Source organism: Pseudophryne corroboree, chromosome 2, assembly GCF_028390025.1.
Source record: "Pseudophryne corroboree isolate aPseCor3 chromosome 2, aPseCor3.hap2, whole genome shotgun sequence".
Taxonomy (NCBI): domain Eukaryota; kingdom Metazoa; phylum Chordata; class Amphibia; order Anura; family Myobatrachidae; genus Pseudophryne; species Pseudophryne corroboree.
Window position 1 is genome coordinate 34,118,109 of NC_086445.1, and position 16,433 is coordinate 34,134,541.

General features: G+C 48.2%; 1 protein-coding gene across 2 annotated transcripts in view; it reads right to left on the bottom strand.

Moving 5' to 3' along the window:
- Window positions 1–1,272: 1,272 nt before the first annotated feature.
- Window positions 1,273–16,433, bottom strand: part of LOC134994916 (oocyte zinc finger protein XlCOF7.1-like) — a 101,797-nt gene continuing 86,636 nt past the window's right edge. For both annotated transcript variants that reach the window (XM_063951026.1, XM_063951025.1), the window contains one exon: window positions 1,273–2,792. In XM_063951026.1, the coding sequence (XP_063807096.1) occupies window positions 2,014–2,792 (779 nt within the window). In that variant the 3' untranslated portion in view covers window positions 1,273–2,013. The remainder of the gene's footprint in view (window positions 2,793–16,433) is intronic.

A 16,433-nucleotide genomic window follows, 5' to 3' on the forward strand; every position in this document is an offset into this window, starting at 1 on the left:
GGGCCGCAGTTTGGACATGCCTGCAATAGATACATGTTCATTAGGCAAACATGAGTGGCGGTGAAAGGGACGTGGAGCATTCACATTGGAAAATGAGAGGTGGTGTAAAAGAGCTCAGGCTTCCTTACAGCTGTAATATAGTAGGGATCTGTTAACAGCAGTGAGACAGACTGAAGTGGAATGGGATGCCGTGCCTATCTGTTTCTGAGAGCTGCAGACAAGGAGGGAGCATACAGGCAGCCTGGGAGTATGACCCAAGGGATGGGTATGATGGAACAGCACACAAGGCAGAACCCCAGCAATATAGCTGGAACTCTGTGCAGAGAGTGTAGAGTAAAGATGGCCGCAAACCCCCCTTTTTCTGGGCCAGGAAAGTACAACTAAAATAGATATGTAATTAGTGCTGTGGCGGTTTGTGGAGAGGGGGCCAGGGGGGGCAGGTTGGTGAGTATAAGGATACCTGGTTTGCCGTCCGGGCACTGTTTCCAGCTAATGTGACCACGATCCGGCCATGGAGCCTCTCGCCAGGCAGCAGTAGAAATCTAGGTCCCGGCTTCCGGGGTTGAGGTGGGCCGCGGTTCCTAGGGGCTGAGGCAAGTGCTGTCATGGCACAAAGGGGAGCGCTGGTGGCCGCACACTGCCATGGGCGACGGAGCGCACAGCTGCGGGATGGCAGGGACCACTCCTCCGCGCCAATGGCGTGGCTACGGCGGACAGGCGCTGCTAAGAAAAGCCGTGGCTTACGGGACCCAAGTAGGCTGCAACCTGCAGAGACCTGCGAGAGGTCTCCTGGCTGCGCAGCTGGCACTCACGCCGGCTCAGGGGGCAACGGAGAGGTAGATGGGGCTTCTGGGGATCAGTTAGAGGGTGCAAAAAAAGATTTTAGCAGGGGCTTTTTTAACCCACGTCCGCACCGGAGTCCCGCCAGGCCACGCCCCCCCCATAGATATCTCTTTTAAACCTTGTAATCAAAAACAGACAACTGGGTTCATTGAAATCTCGCTTACCTCACACAGATGAACAGCTGAGACACAAACAAAAGCACTGAATAGAGTAAACAAGTGGAAAATCACACTTTCAGTTTACTCACCATATGGACTTGATGGTCAGTGGTTGTGCTGTGCTGTCAGTGGGGTGATGTCATCTGTCATGGTGTTGAAATCCCGGACAAGGAGCCCCCAAGTAATGTTAGGGATATTCTATTTGTCTAGCAATATCCTTCAGTTGTCTGATGATTTTTGTACCAGCTGCTGGGAGTCAGAAATCAAGACACAAACGCAGTATCTATGTCAAGGCTGATTCTGGGCTGTGCTCGTTTACTTTCTAGTTATGGCAAAGTTTCACATAAAGAATACGTCACAAAGGGGTTTGGTAATAACTACAAATTTCTAAAGAACAATACAGAACATTTTAGCAACATTACAAATTTCTGCATTTCAGCAAGTTCTCATGAGTCTCTTAGTCCAGGGAGTTGTATCCTGTAGTTGTTATCAGTGTTCCCTCATGGTTGGACGGCTGAAATATTCCACTTCTAATTACTGGGACTTGTTGGCGTAGAGACACGTCTGTTTTTTAGAGAACTCATCTGCCTAATATCTGCTATAACTATAAACTGCTTAAGGTTCAAAACACACATATATTTCTTATATTTGATTTGCAAGCATCTAATTAAACCCTTACAGAGTGGGGGTGGGAACTGCTGAAAAATGGGACGGTAGGTGGGTGGAAGTAGGTGCAGACCAAGTGATCACTACATTCATACACAAAAGTCACTGAATTGTCCCGTCACTCTCATACCCAATATAACACAAAACAAAAACAAAAAATCAACTGATGTTTTCACTGTATCTACTAAGCGCATTTCTAGATGGATCCATAATGTGGACACAGCACCTTCTGTGCACAGGATTGAGGAACAAAATTGTAGCCCTGCGCCTTAAAATGGTGCCAAAAGCTGTCCCCTTTTTCCGCCAGTTTATTAAAACAAACCATGTTATGCTTGTGACGGGCAGTTTATTCAGTTAGAACAGTATGAACCCTCTGATGTCGACTAAGGTTTGAGCCATTAGAAAAGCAGCGGCCGCACCGGGCACACACAAACGGCCTCTCCCCGGTGTGAGTGCGCTGATGCTTGATAAAATCGGCTTTCTGTGCAAAGCACTTGCTGCATTCTGTGCACTGAAACGGCTTCTCCCCGGTGTGAATACGTTTATGTGTGGTAAGGGTGACTTTCAGGGAAAAACATTTGCCACATTCAGAGCATTTAAAGGGCTTCTCGCCAGAGTGAGTCTGTTGGTGCACAGTTAGGGCAGACCTGCTGGTAAAATATCTCCCGCACTCCAGACAGGAAAATATCTTCTCCCCGGTGTGAGTGCGCTGATGTGTGACAAGGTTGGATTTCCAGGCAAAGCATTTGCTACACTCCGTGCACTTAAACGGCTTCTCACCAGAGTGAATCCACTGGTGCGCAGTAAGGCCAGACCTGCTGGTAAAACATCTCCCGCACTCCGGGCATGAAAATGGCCTCTCCCCGGTGTGAGTCCTCTTATGTGACCTCTGTTGCAAGGATTTCCCACTGTAACAATGGGACAATCTGTCCTCGGTGTGACATCGCTGGTGGGCGGTAAGAACCAATTTGGAGCTGAAACACATTCCACATACTGAGCATCTATACAGATTACTGGTGCTATGCGTTTGCTGATGGGTGACGAGGGCTGAATGATTAGGGAAACATTGCTGACACTCCGAGCACTGATGTGTCTTCTCAGGGTAGTGTGAGGAGGCGTGCGGACCTGTTGGGGACAAAAGTACTAAGATAAAACCTCTGTACATCAGCGGATGGGTCGTGTCATCATGTATGATAAATTCAGTGTAGGTATATATGTTTGTACCATAAAGATATCAGATATTATTGAATGTAATCAGTACCATATACTGTACAATAGTTACTTAACCCTGCCATTACCACATCACCTTGGTGTTTGTCTAGAACTGTCTGGTTTACTGTGCATTTAAAACAAATGGACTGTTGTTCTGACATCATCACTCCACTCACACCAGCACAATGGAAGCAGCCATCTTTCTTTTACACTCCTAGAATGTTGCTGAATCTGTCTCCTTCCCTCATTGGCAATAAGTGTAAAACACCAAGCAGAATGGGACAGAACAGAGTTATACAAGTATAGAGTAATTCTGGGACAGAACACGTTAGACAGATGTCCACATTTACTTTCATGTTTATATGGCGCCGTAACTTGTCTAAGGAATATTTTTTAAAGTACCCCCACCTATTCCTGTAACTACCGGTCACCTGGATGGCAGCTCTTCCTGCCCCATCTACCGGACTAGCAGTCCCAGCGCTGGCAGATATAATAGTGTGTGGGCTGTGAGACAGAGCGGAGGCAGCGGTAGGACGCAGCGCTGGATTATGGTCGGCTATGTGCTTACAGACATGGGGGGATGGGAGAGACTGCTATCCAGAGATCCCCAACTCAGGGATAGACCCCTAATAACAGCAGAGACTAATCCTACATGACGCCGGGTAGCAGAAGGCAAACAATGGGCCGAGTAAAGGTTATTACTATAACAATAGGTATTGTAGGAGGGAGGTCAGTCATCGGCAGCTGTGCACATCACAGATACAGAACCCCATCACTGACTTTCCTGTGCACCTCTATGGGAGTGACGGGAAATATCTTACATCTTAGTAGCCATGAGGAACCATAAAACCATTTAGCAACTGGTGGCACTGACTGATAATCGATTTCCCTGACTACATGGTACTATTCCATTGCTGGTGATATTACAGGCCCCGCACAGCCATGCTGAGAAATAACCTGTCCCTATGTACTATCATTTATACTATGGTATAGAGAGGTGAGTGTGTGTAATGGGACAGACGTCCTCTGTGCCCCACAGTGAGCGGGTAACAGGAAACCTGTACAGCAGGCACCAGGATGGTCAGATGCCAGCCGCGGCTATGACAGGGCCACAACTCTCTGGCACATCTACACATCAGGGTGCAATTACCTCGTAGTCAGGTGACTGATGTAATTGTTAAGAAATGGGTACCTGGAACTCAGGGGAGTATGCAACCACTGGGAAGTTCCAGTACTCACCGGTAAAGCTGCAGCTAGGTTTGAGGCTGGCAGCAACTCGTGCTCTACCCGACTCCGTTACCTCTCTTAGTGGTCGGATGGTGACTGCGGTGCTAAAGTTCTTGTGCCCACGGCAGCCGCATTTGAATGGGCGAATTAGGTCCACCCAAACTCCGATGCCCCCCGGTCTTAGTAAGTGACAAGGCACCACCCGAGACTGCGAGTGACTAAGGGGAAACCTAACTAAGCCTGCAACACCAATGCACGAGTGATAATGAGACCAACAATGGTTTTAGATGTTTAAGCGAATAAACAGTGAGAGCAACAATGCTCAGGGATGTTAACGATAAAAATATAAACAAAGAACTGTTAGTGTGGATACTCCACAAAAACCTGAACACTGGCTGGCAAGATCTGGTCAAGAATCGATTAGGCAAAGTCTCCAGGTCACAGCACAACATAGAAAGGATCTCCAATGAGCTGACAGGGACCAGGAACAGGTTTGCAGGAAGCTAACCAGGAACATACAGGTACAAAACCCTACTTCTATCACCAGCTCTGGATGCAGGGCCAGCTGAGTAATAAAGGAAGCACGCCCCAATCAGGATAGCTGGAAGCCAGGCACAGCCTAATTATTGGCAGGTGAGACTGAACACATAGGAAACAGGCTGCAATTACACAGACTCGCCACAGGCGGACAACAACAGTACTCTAAACAAGTACATGAGAAATCCTGGCATGCAAACAGAAATATAACATCAAATACATGAGCAAAATGCAAACTGGAATGAGCCACGGCAGTGGCTCATAACAGTAATAATAGAGATGGAGCCTTAGATGGAGCATGCCTAGATATTAGTTATAATGGTAAGGTATTAATTACTTAGGAGGAGCCACTATCACTGGGGACATAAAGCAGAAAATGTGGTAAGACAATGGGGAAGGCCGGTCAGATTCCTTATTTTGCCTTTTAAAAGATTTAGGGGTATATGCAATTGCGGTCGAATTCCCGAAAATGTCGAAAAAAGGGGCATTTTCGCCCAAAAAAAAAATAATTCGAAAATGCAATTCAGTACTTTTCGTCAAAAAAAAGGACTTTCCAAATTCGACTTTTTGAAATTCGACATTTGTCAAATTCGACATTTCTGCAATGGTACAAATGCGGCAATTCGACAAAAGTATATTCAATTGAAGATTGTAAATTCGACAACAGTGTTTTTAGACAGTAAATTTGTCATTTTCAATCCGCCACACTTTGCTGGCGTAATGTAATAAATTTTTTTAAAAACATGTTTTTTTTGGTGTTTTTTTTATTGGTAATAGCATATCTATTTATATTAGAAGGGATTAGGTACATGGTTTGTCTATTTAGGAGGCACAAGTATTATTTATATATTTTTAAAAATATAACATTTTTTTTTAAATGGAATGGGGTAAAAATCAGAAAAAAAAATGCGTGGGGTCCCCCCTCCAAAGCATAACCAGCCTCGGGCTCTTCGAGCCGGTCCTGGTTCTAAAAATCCGGGGGGAAAAACTGACAGGGGATCCCCCGTATTTTTAAAACCAGCACCGGGCTCTGCGCCTGGTGCTGGTGCAAAAAATACGGGGGACAAAAAGAGTAGGGGTCCCCCGTATTTTTTACACCAGTATCGGGCTCCACTAGCTGGGTAGATAATGCCACAGCCGGGGGTCACTTTTATACAGCGCCCTGCGGCCGTGGCATTAAATACGCAAATAGTCACCCCTGGCCGGGGTACCCTGGAGGAGTGGGGACCCCTTCAATCAAGGGGTCCCCCCCTCCAGCCACCCAAGGGCCAGGGGTGAAGCCCGAGGCTGTCGCCCCCATCCAAGGGCTGCGGATGGGGGGCTGAGAGCCTTTTAAAAAATGAAAGAATATTGTTTTTTTTCAGTAGTACTACAAGTCCCAGCAAGCCTCCCCCGCAAGCTGGTACTTGGAGAACCACAAGTACCAGCATGCGGGAGAAAAACGGGCCCACTGGTACCTGTAGTTCTACTGGGGAAAAAAATACCCAAATAAAAACAGGACACAGACACCGTGAAAGTAAAAGTTTATTTCATACATGCCGACACATACATACTTACCTATGTTGACCCGCCGACTGCCACGTCTCCAATGTCGCCGACGATCCGGGGTACCTGTGAATAAAATTATACTCACCTGATCCAGTGTCCTGGTCTTTTATTATAATCCACGTACTTGGCAAAAAAAAAAAACTAACACCCGGACCACACGAACTGAAAGGGGTCCCATGTTTACACATGGGACCCCTTTCCCCGAATGCAGAGACCCCCCGTGACTCCTGTTACAGAAAGGTCCCTTCAACCAATCAAGAAGCGCCACTTTGTGGCACTCACCTGATTGGCTCTGCGCGTCTAAGCTCAGACGCGCATTGCACAGCCCCCTCCATTACTTTCAATGGTGGGAACTTTGCGGTCAGCGGTGAGGTCACCCGCGGTCAGCGGCTGACCGCGGGTAACCCCACCGCTGACCGCAAAGTTCCCACCATTGAAACTAATGGAGGGAGCTGGGCGATGCGCTGTCTGCCAGCTCAGACGCGCATACAGCCAATTAGGAGAGTGCCACGAAGTGGCGCTTTCTGATTGGCTGAAGGGACCTTTCTGTGACAGGAGTCACGGGGGGTCTCTGCATTCGGGGAAAGGGGTCCCATGTGTAAACATGGGACCCCTTTCAGTCCGCCTGGTCCGGGTGTTCGTTTTTTTTTTTTTGCCAAGTACCTGGATTATAATAAAAGACCAGGACACTGGATCAGGTGAGTATAATTTTATTCACAGGTACCCCGGATCATCGGCGACATTGGAGACGTGGCAGTCGGCGGGTCAACATAGGTAAGTATGTATGTGTCGGCATGTATGAAATAAACTTTTACTTTCACGGTGTCTGTGTCCTGTTTTTATTTGGGTATTTTTTTTCCAGCAGAACTACAGGTACCAGTGGGCCCGTTTTTCTCCCGCATGCTGGTACTTGTGGTTCTCCAAGTACCAGCTTGCGGGGAGGCTTGCTGGGACTTGTAGAACTACTGGAAAAAACAATATTCTTTCATTTTTCAAAAGGCTATCAGCCCCCCATCCGCAGCCCTTGGATGGGGGGGGGGGGGGACAGCCTCGGGCTTCACCCCTGGCCCTTGGGTGGCTGGAGGGGGGGACCCCTTGATTGAAGGGGTCCCCACTCCTCCAGGGTACCCCGGCCAGGGGTGACTAGTTGCGTATTTAATGCCACGGCCGCAGGGCGCTGTATAAAAGTGACCCCCGACTGTGGCATTATCTACCCAGCTAGTGGAGCCCGATGCTGGTGTAAAAAATATGGGGGACCCCTACTCTTTTTGTCCCCCGTATTTTTTGCACCAGCACCAGGCGCAGAGCCCGGTGCTGGTTTTAAAAACACGGGGGATCCCCTGTCCATTTCCCCCCCGGATTTTTAGAACCAGGACCGGCTCGAAGAGCCCGAGGCTGGTTATGCTTAGGAGGGGGGACCCCACGCCATTTTTTTTCGGTTTTTTTCCCGTTTTTTTAACATTTTTTAAAATCTTAACAAAATCCGTCAAATCGGCCGTTTTTCGACAGCGGACTGTCGAATCCGTTTTTTATTGAATATGTAGAATTCCGGCACCCACCTGCCGGAATTCGACGGTCGAATTGTGTCGAATCAAAAAACAGGCGAAAAAATTGCCGCGATTCGCCGGCAATTGCATATACCCCTTATACTTTATAACATCGGGTAGACTCACCTGGACACCTGCCAATGCCTGCAGTTCGCAGGCTGTCTTATTATTAATATCGTTTATACGGCGCCACAAGGGATCCACAGAGCCCAACAAAGTACAGAAACAAATGAGCAGAACAAGATAATAATGACAGTACAAGACAATAAAGGGCAAGAATATGGTACATAAACATTACTGCATCAGGGGACAGGACACTGATATAACCATCAGGGTGGCAGAAGCCGAGGGTTACAAGCATATGTAGGGAATATAAAGGAGAAAATAGTCTCTAGGCGGGTACACACTACCCAATGTTTAAAGGCCAGCAGTGAACGACTCTATCATTGTATGATACAGCGTTCAACGATATAGCGCGTACACACTGAACATTACTGTTCAACGATAACGATCAGTGACATTACCGCCGGCATTCCCGAACACGCAGCGCAGCCTGACATTGACGGGTTGAGCTGCATGTCAGCTCAATATTGGTGAACGCTGAACGACTTGCAGGAACTCGCATCGCTCACCAATTATTATTATTATTACATTTTATTTATAGGGCGCCATAAGTGTTTCGCAGCGCCGTACAAAGGACAGTACAGGGAGACAAAACTTAGCATAACAGTAAATAAATAACAAAAATAGAGGGTAGGTAACATAGAGCACCACGATTCTCAAGACATAATACAGCTTAGATGTAAGTAGTGAGGGAGTAATCATTGTACTACTTGGGGCTGGCGGCCATAGATAGAGAGGAGCCTTTACCAGTAGGAGAAAAAGCAGGTAAAGATGGTCGCTGAGTGAAATGTGTCGAGAAGAGGGCTTAGACAACAAGAGGAAAGAGGGCCCTGCTCCAAAGAGCTAACAATCTAGTGGGGAGGAGCGACAGACAGATGACATGAGGTGCAAGCAAGCAGGAGGAAGCCTGATGGCGGTATGCAAGCAAAGCAGAAATGTTCAAGGCATGGGACAGGGGGATGGAAGAGCAGCCTAAGGACTAGGTTATGCATTGGAGGGGTACGCTTTGATAAATAGGTGGGTTTTCAATGCCCGTTTGAAGCTTTGCAAGGTCGGGGAGAGTCTAATGGAGCGGGGGAGCGCATTCCACTGAAGGGGTGCAGCACGGGCAAAATCCTGAACTCGTGCATGGGAAGCAGTGACCAAGGCAGAGGAGAGGCGACGGTCATCAGCCGACCGCAGTGGGCGGGAGGGAGTATGAAGGGAGAGGAGGTTGGAGATGTAGGGAGCAGTGGAATTAGAGATGGCCTTGTATGTGAGGGTGAGGAGTTTGAAGAGGATTCTGTAGGGGAATGGGAGCCAGTGTAGATTATGTCAAAGGGGAGTGTCAGAAGTGGAGCAGCGGGAAAAGAAGATGAGCCTAGCTGCGGAGTTGAGGACAGATTGGAGGGGAGCGAGGTGGGAGCAAGTGAGGTCAGTGAGGAGAACATTGCAGTAGTCAAGTCGTGAGATGACCAGTGAGTGGATGATAACTTTAGATGCAGTCTGGGAGAGAAATGGCCTGATGCGAGCAATGTTGCGTAGCTGGAACCAAGATTGCACCAGAGCTTGGATGTAGGGTGCAAAGGAGAGGGAGGAATCAAGAGTGACGCCCAGGCAGCGGAGTTGGGGAACGGGGGAGATGATAGTGTTGTCAACAGTGATAGAGATATTTGTAGGGGGTGTTGCTCTGGCTGGGGGAAAGATAATAGTTCAGTTTTGTCCATGTTGAGCTTCAGAGAGCGCTCAGACATCCAGGAGGAGATTGCGGAGAGGCAGCTGGAAACCTGAGAGAGGACAAAGGGGGACAGATCAGGAGAGGAGAGGTAGAGTTGTGTATCATCAGCATAGAGGTGGCATTAAAGGCCAAAGAAGTTAATGAGAGCACCCAGGGAAGAGGTATACAGGGAGAACAGAAGTATATCAGAATATCACCCCTATGCACACTGGACGATTTCAAGCTCAAAATAAACGATAATGACATAAATGTGGTTATCGTTTATTTTTTAAGCCAGAAATCACCCAGTGTGTACCCAGCTTTAGAGACATTTCCATTTACCGCCTGAAGTGTCCTCATACACTGTGGTTTAGGTCATGTAAAACAGCCCTGCTCTGCGCCAGGTCCTGGCAACTGGGAAACGGCAAGCATGTTTTTGCTTAAAATGTACATCTTATTCACACAAATCAAACTGATAATACAATAATGCCGGGAATTAGCTCCCGTCGCTATTCAATTCTGCTCATGATAAGTCGGCGAATGCCCGTTCTCCCGGACTTAACAGGTTGATTTGTCGGGAGAACGGGCATTCTCCGACTTAACTGCCCGGCGCGATGCCGATTCCCGATAGAATCAGACTCACGCCGGGCCACTCGCCAGCCCTTTTGTCGAATTTCTGTTCTCACCCCCCCGGGGGTGCGAGAGGAACTCCCAACAATTAAGTGTCACATGGCGCTGTATTGAATAGTGCCGGGAGCTAATTCCCGGCGCTATTCAACTGTCGGCAAACTGAAGATTGGAGGTCTGCCTCTCCCTTATATAGAGAGACGACAGCTTACCCTACTCATAACGGAGTGTAATAACTGGTGCATATAAAGGTTTTTTATGGGTAACCTTCTTCTAACTCATGATAGACAATTCAAGGAATTCACTCTAATATCACTAAGGTCATGAACAAAGAGCCTAATTCAGACCGGATCTCTGCAGTGGCAGCGATGGCAGTCTGAAGACCTTTGGGGACTGCACACGTGTGAACCACGGGCGCCCAGTGAGATGCTAAAAGTATCTCGGGGCTGCGATCGCCTCTGCCTGATTGATCGCAGGGAGGGAGGGGGCGTGCCAAAGGCATTAAAACGCTGGTGGTGGGGCGCGGTCCGGACAACGCAGACGTTTCCGGACCATTGCGGGACGCGGCGGGTAGCCGCCTGCCATCGCAGCTAGGCTATTCAGGCAGGGAGCTACTTGGTGGGTGCTAAAGCATCGCCGCCGGGGGGTGGGGGCAGGGCCTGACATGTGGGGCGGATTAGCGTCCCCCCCCCCTGCATGTCTGAGTAACTGATCGTAGAAGTGCTTAATTTAGCACAGCTACGATCAGATCTGAATCACCCCCAAGGTCTGTGTACCGTACTCATAATGAGTAAAGGGTCTATTTACTAAGCCTTGGATGGAGATAAAGTGGGCGGCATGTGTATAAGCGGCACTGATACCGTGGGCATGTGTATAAGCGGCACTGATACCGTGGGCATGTGTATAAGCGGCACTGATACCGTGGGCATGTGTATAAGCAGCACTGATACTGTGGGCATGTGTATAAGCAGCACTGATACTATGGGCATTATGTGTATAAGCGGCACTGATACCGTGGGCATGTGTATAAGCGGCACTGCTACTATGGGCATTATGTGTATAAGCAGCACTGATACTGTGGGCATGTGTATAAGCGGCACTGCTACTATGGGCATTATGTGTATAAGCAGCACTGATACTGTCGGCATGTGTATAAGCAGCACTGATACTGTCGGCATGTGTATAAGCAGCACTGATACTGTGGGCATGTGTATAAGCGGCACTGATACTGTGGGCAATGGCATGTGTATAAGCGGCACTGATACTGTGGGCATTATGTATATAAACAGCATTGCTATCATGGGCATTATTATGTGTATAAGTGCCACTGATACAGTGGGCATTATTATGTTTATAAGCGGCACTGATACCATGGGCATTATTATGTGTATAAGTGGCACTGCCTCCGTGAGTATTTGTGAATAAACGGCAGTGATATTGTGTGGCCACACCCCTTCCTTGTGATACCATACCTGTTTTTTGCAGTGTGTGCCTTCGGAGCTCAACTGTTCCTTTAGACCAGTGGTTCTCAACCTCGGTCCCCAAGTACCCCCAACAGTTCATGTTTTCCAGGTCACCTAGCAGGTACACAGGTGAATTCATTACTCACTGACACATTTTAAAAGACCCACAGGTGGAGCTAATTATTTCACTTGCAATCCTGTAAGGCAGGCATTCCCACCCACGGTCCTCAAGGCACACCAACAGTGCAGTTTTTAGTGATATCCAGGCTTCAGCACAGGTGACTTAATTAGTAGCTCAGTTATTTTGATTTACCCATCTGTGCTGCAGCCTGGATATCACTAAAACCTGCACTGTTGGTGTGTCTTGAGGACCGTGGTTGGAAATGACTGCTGTAAGGAGACCTGGAAAACATGAACTGTTGGGGGTACTTGAGGACCGAGGTTGAGAACCACTGCTTTAGACAATATGGGGGTTAGGGCACAAATTTGTAGTTTGCATAAGGCGCCGAACACCCTACTATCAGCCCTGGCACTGACTAATGGGAGGGGAGTAGGTGGCGAGGGAAAAGAGTTTTGCAACCTCTCCAGGACCACTTTAAGCCCTGAAGAAGGGGCACTACTGTGTTGTAAAGTGGTGTAATATGAATCAAGAGCACTGCGTGCGGTGTAATGATAACTAGATTGTGCTACTGTGTAGAGTAACGTAAATTAGAGGTACAATTGTGTGGGCACACCCCTTTCTTCTGAAACCACACCCCTTTTTGCTGCATGCACCTTTGGTGCACGCTGTCCCTCTATTAAGTATGGGAGGACGCAAATTGACAGTTTGCAGGGAAGCGCCAAATACCCTAGCACCGGCCCTGGGTATTACCAAAGGTTTGTATGAGTCCTAAGTCTCTTCATTAGCATAAATGTATTAGGCAGCGCCTATCCAATCTGCTGTGACTAATGTCCCGATATCTTAGGTACTGTATCTTTCCTTTCATGCAGTCATGAGAAAGAGGAGAGTCCTCAGTACTTACACAGGTTATATCAGGGTAGAGACTGGGAGAGACAGGGAAATAGCTAATACTGCAATATTGTCTTCTACAAAAAAATAATAATAAATACACTGCGATGGGTGTAGTATGGCTGACCGGCGGTTCAGCATATCGACGCCAGGATTCCGGTAGGGAGGGGCGAGTGCAGCAAGCCCGTTGCGGGCTCGACACCCACGACCATCGGGATGTGAGAGGGCGGGATTTTGGTGGAGGTCATGTGACCGTCGGTCACATGAATACCAACCCACTGCAATGCCCACCTACTGGTGATGATAGGAAGTGATGATCTTCCATAGCGGTGTTAGACCAGCAGAGTAACTGCCGCAGAGGGGCGACCTATGCACATCCCATCCCAGTAGGATTTCTCTTTAAACATTTATTGTACAATAGTCAACGTACTTTCTCTATTATTAAAATAAAGAACTGAGCTGTATTGAGTTTTTTTTTCTCATTTTATTACCACTTTGTGACTAATTCCAATTGTCCACCATCATTAACTCACCATACTCCTCTACATAAACCTCTCACACCTCATTCCACATCCTCTTGCAGGAGAAAGCAGTGATCTGTGAAACGCGTTGCCCTCAGCTTTTGACGTTATTTTATTTGAGTCCCAATTCCCTTCTCCATAATCTTATATTTTTATCATTTCATTTTTATTTTACATTTTTATCATGCTATTCTTTTTTATCAGCAATTCAAGTTTTTTTACACTGCATAACCAGAACTGCATTTAACTAAATAATAGTCTTTATTTTCAAAAAACACTGATTGGTGCTTCATTTAGAAATAAGGGAGCATTGCATACACTTAATATATTCTTCACAGTATGTGACACCTGCTAACATGTGAGGTTGTCCCTTATTCAAAAACAGTGAAGGGTAAGAATGGACCAGTAAATCTTTAATCTGTAGGGTCCATTCTTAACAGAGAACACAACATTTTTCTAAAAACTGTATTACATGAACCTGCTAAGAAGAACAAAGCTGGAATTCCAGGAGAGGTTATACACTGTGACCACCAGCGGGTATCAGTGAAATATTACCCAAGGCGCAATTACCTACATCATCTGGAGAGCATAGTACATACTGGATGTTCTTTCACCTGTAGCACACAGTGTACACTATATGCTCAAGCGTCTAACCCCAAACAATTTTTTAATGCATTTAAATCACTTCTGAACCCTCCCTCAACCAAACCACCAGCCACTATCAAGATGCAAGATCTTGCTTCCTACTTCAAGGACATGATTGATAAGATCCGAGAAGAAATGATATTCTCTTCCTCAGCTAGTGACCTGCTCAATTCCCTACCTAAACACTGTGGCACTTTCTATACATTTGATCCCACAAAAGAAGATGAAGTATCATCACTCTTCTCATCCTGCTACTCTACTATCTCTCCTCTTGATCCTATACTCTCACAAATAAGTAAAACTCTGTCTCCTGTGCTCATCTCAACCTTAAATAACATCTGTAACCTCTCTCTCTCTCTGCACTGGTATCTATCCTTATCTGTACAAGCATGCACTGATTACTGCCATTCTGAAAAGACAAAGTCTGACCCTAACTTTCTCACAAACTACCATCCCATCTCTCAAGCTACTTGAAGACTTACCTACACTCACCTCACACTTTCTTAACTCGCACAACTTATAGGACCCACTTCAGTCAGACTTTCGTTCCCAACACTCCACAGAGACAGCACTGACTAAAAAAATTAGTGATCTGGTCACTGCGAAGTCTAGAGGCCATTACTCAATTCTAATTCTTCAAGATCTATCTGCTGCTTTTGACACTGTTAATCATTCTCTTCTCATACAAAAACTACAATCTCTAGGTCTTAAAGACACAGTCCTCTCTTGGTTCCTATCCTACCTATCTAATCGCTCATTCAGTGTTCGTTTCTCTGATTCCACCTCCTCTTCGTTACCTCTATCAGTTGGAGTACCGCAAAGCTCAGTCTTAGGTCCTCTGCTTTTTTCAATCTATACCTTATCTCTTGGTAAACTAATCAGCTCATTTGGATTTCAGTATCATCTGTACACTGATGATACTCAAATCTACCTATCCTCCCCAGATTTGTCACCATCTGTATTGTTCCGCGTCACTGAATGCCTATCTGCCGTTTCAACTTGGATGTCATCTCACCACCTCAAACTTAAAATTTCCAAAACAGAATTAATTATATTTCCACCGTCCAAAAGTAGCTACCAACCTGAAATCTGTGTCACTGTTGAGAACTTGACAATAAATCCTACCCCACAAGCTCGCTGCCTAGGTGTCATCCTTGACTCTGATCTGTCCTTTGTTCCCCACATTCAATCTGTCTCAAGATCATATTACATGCATCCAGGCCCGGCGCTACCCGCTCAGCAAGGTCCTGCAAAGCGGGGAGGCGCCGGGTCGGAGAGGCGCTCTCCCTGCTCTGTGACCTTACTGATGCTGTTGCTGCCGGCTGCCAGCGACTGTCACTCTGACAGGCAGCAGTGGCGCCGGCAGCATGAAGACCAGCCCCCCCTCCTTGCCTCATTACTAACGGCCAGGGGCGTCGGAACGGGGGGCGGGCAAGGGGGCAGCGGGGAGGAGCGATCAGGGCCGGCCAGCATCTGCGTATGGCGCCGTCTCCCACCGCAGCTGCGCTGAGTCTCACCCACGGTATCTGCTGCCTGTGTGCGCCTCCTGCTGCATGCCTCTCCAGTGTCCCGGTGTCTGTCCCCACTCCCCTCTGCTCCGCTTCCCCCTTCTCCCCCCCACCTCTTCCTAGGCAAAAGCAATCCATCGTGAATGGCCAGTGCCTGTAAACAGTGCGGCGCAGTTCTCAGTGATCGGAAGCTTTGGCCTGATCACCTCCTTGTCTGGTGCACGCTGCTCCTGGGAGTCTTTTGTGTTCTCCGCTCCGCTTCCCGCACCCAGCCATGGCCAGCGCCTACTGCAATAAGTGCAGGGACAGCCGCAGAGGAGAGGAGGAGGAGGAGCAGCACCACGGCGTTGGGCGACGGCGTGTGGCTCAACACATGGCTGTCCACCCACCCATCTGCAGCAGCCTGCCTGAATCCCTGGACCAGATGAGACACGTCACCCAGGCAGTCCCGGACCTGGACCCTAGCAGCAGGGCCAGCTGCAGCATCAGCAGCCTGAAAGAGCTCACTATCAACAGGGAAAGGAGATCTGCCAGGGTGAGTGGCTGACGTCCTCACCTCCCTCTCTCATCCTCCCTCTCTTTCTCTCTCGTCCTCGCCTCTCTCTCGTCCTCGTCTCTCTCTCGTCCTCACCTCTCTCTCTTGTCACCTCTCTGTGGGCGGGATGTACTAACCTCCGCCGCCGTGTTAATTGCCGTTTTCACTGGGATCTGAGTAGTCATCGTCCCGCTGCCCCTTAGCTCCCCATCTGCTTTCTCTTCTCCCTCCTCATCACCGCCGCGGCCACTACAGAGTTCTCCTATCGCCATTGCGCTCGGTCTGTGCTGCGCTCCCCCATGCCATCTGCGCATACGCACTTTGTCACAGCTTTCCGCAGCTTTGTCATCACCCTTCCCCCCAGCGTCCCAGCCCTCACCCTCCCTGTAACTCCCCCCTCAGTGCCCCTACCCTTACCGTCCCTGTAGCATCCCCCCCAAGGTGCCCTCACCCTCCCTCTAACTCCCTCCTTAGCGTCCCTGCCCTCACCCTCCCTGTAACTCCCCCCTCAGTGCCCCTACCCTTACCGTCCCTGTACCTCCCCCCTCAGGATGCCCTCACCCTCCCT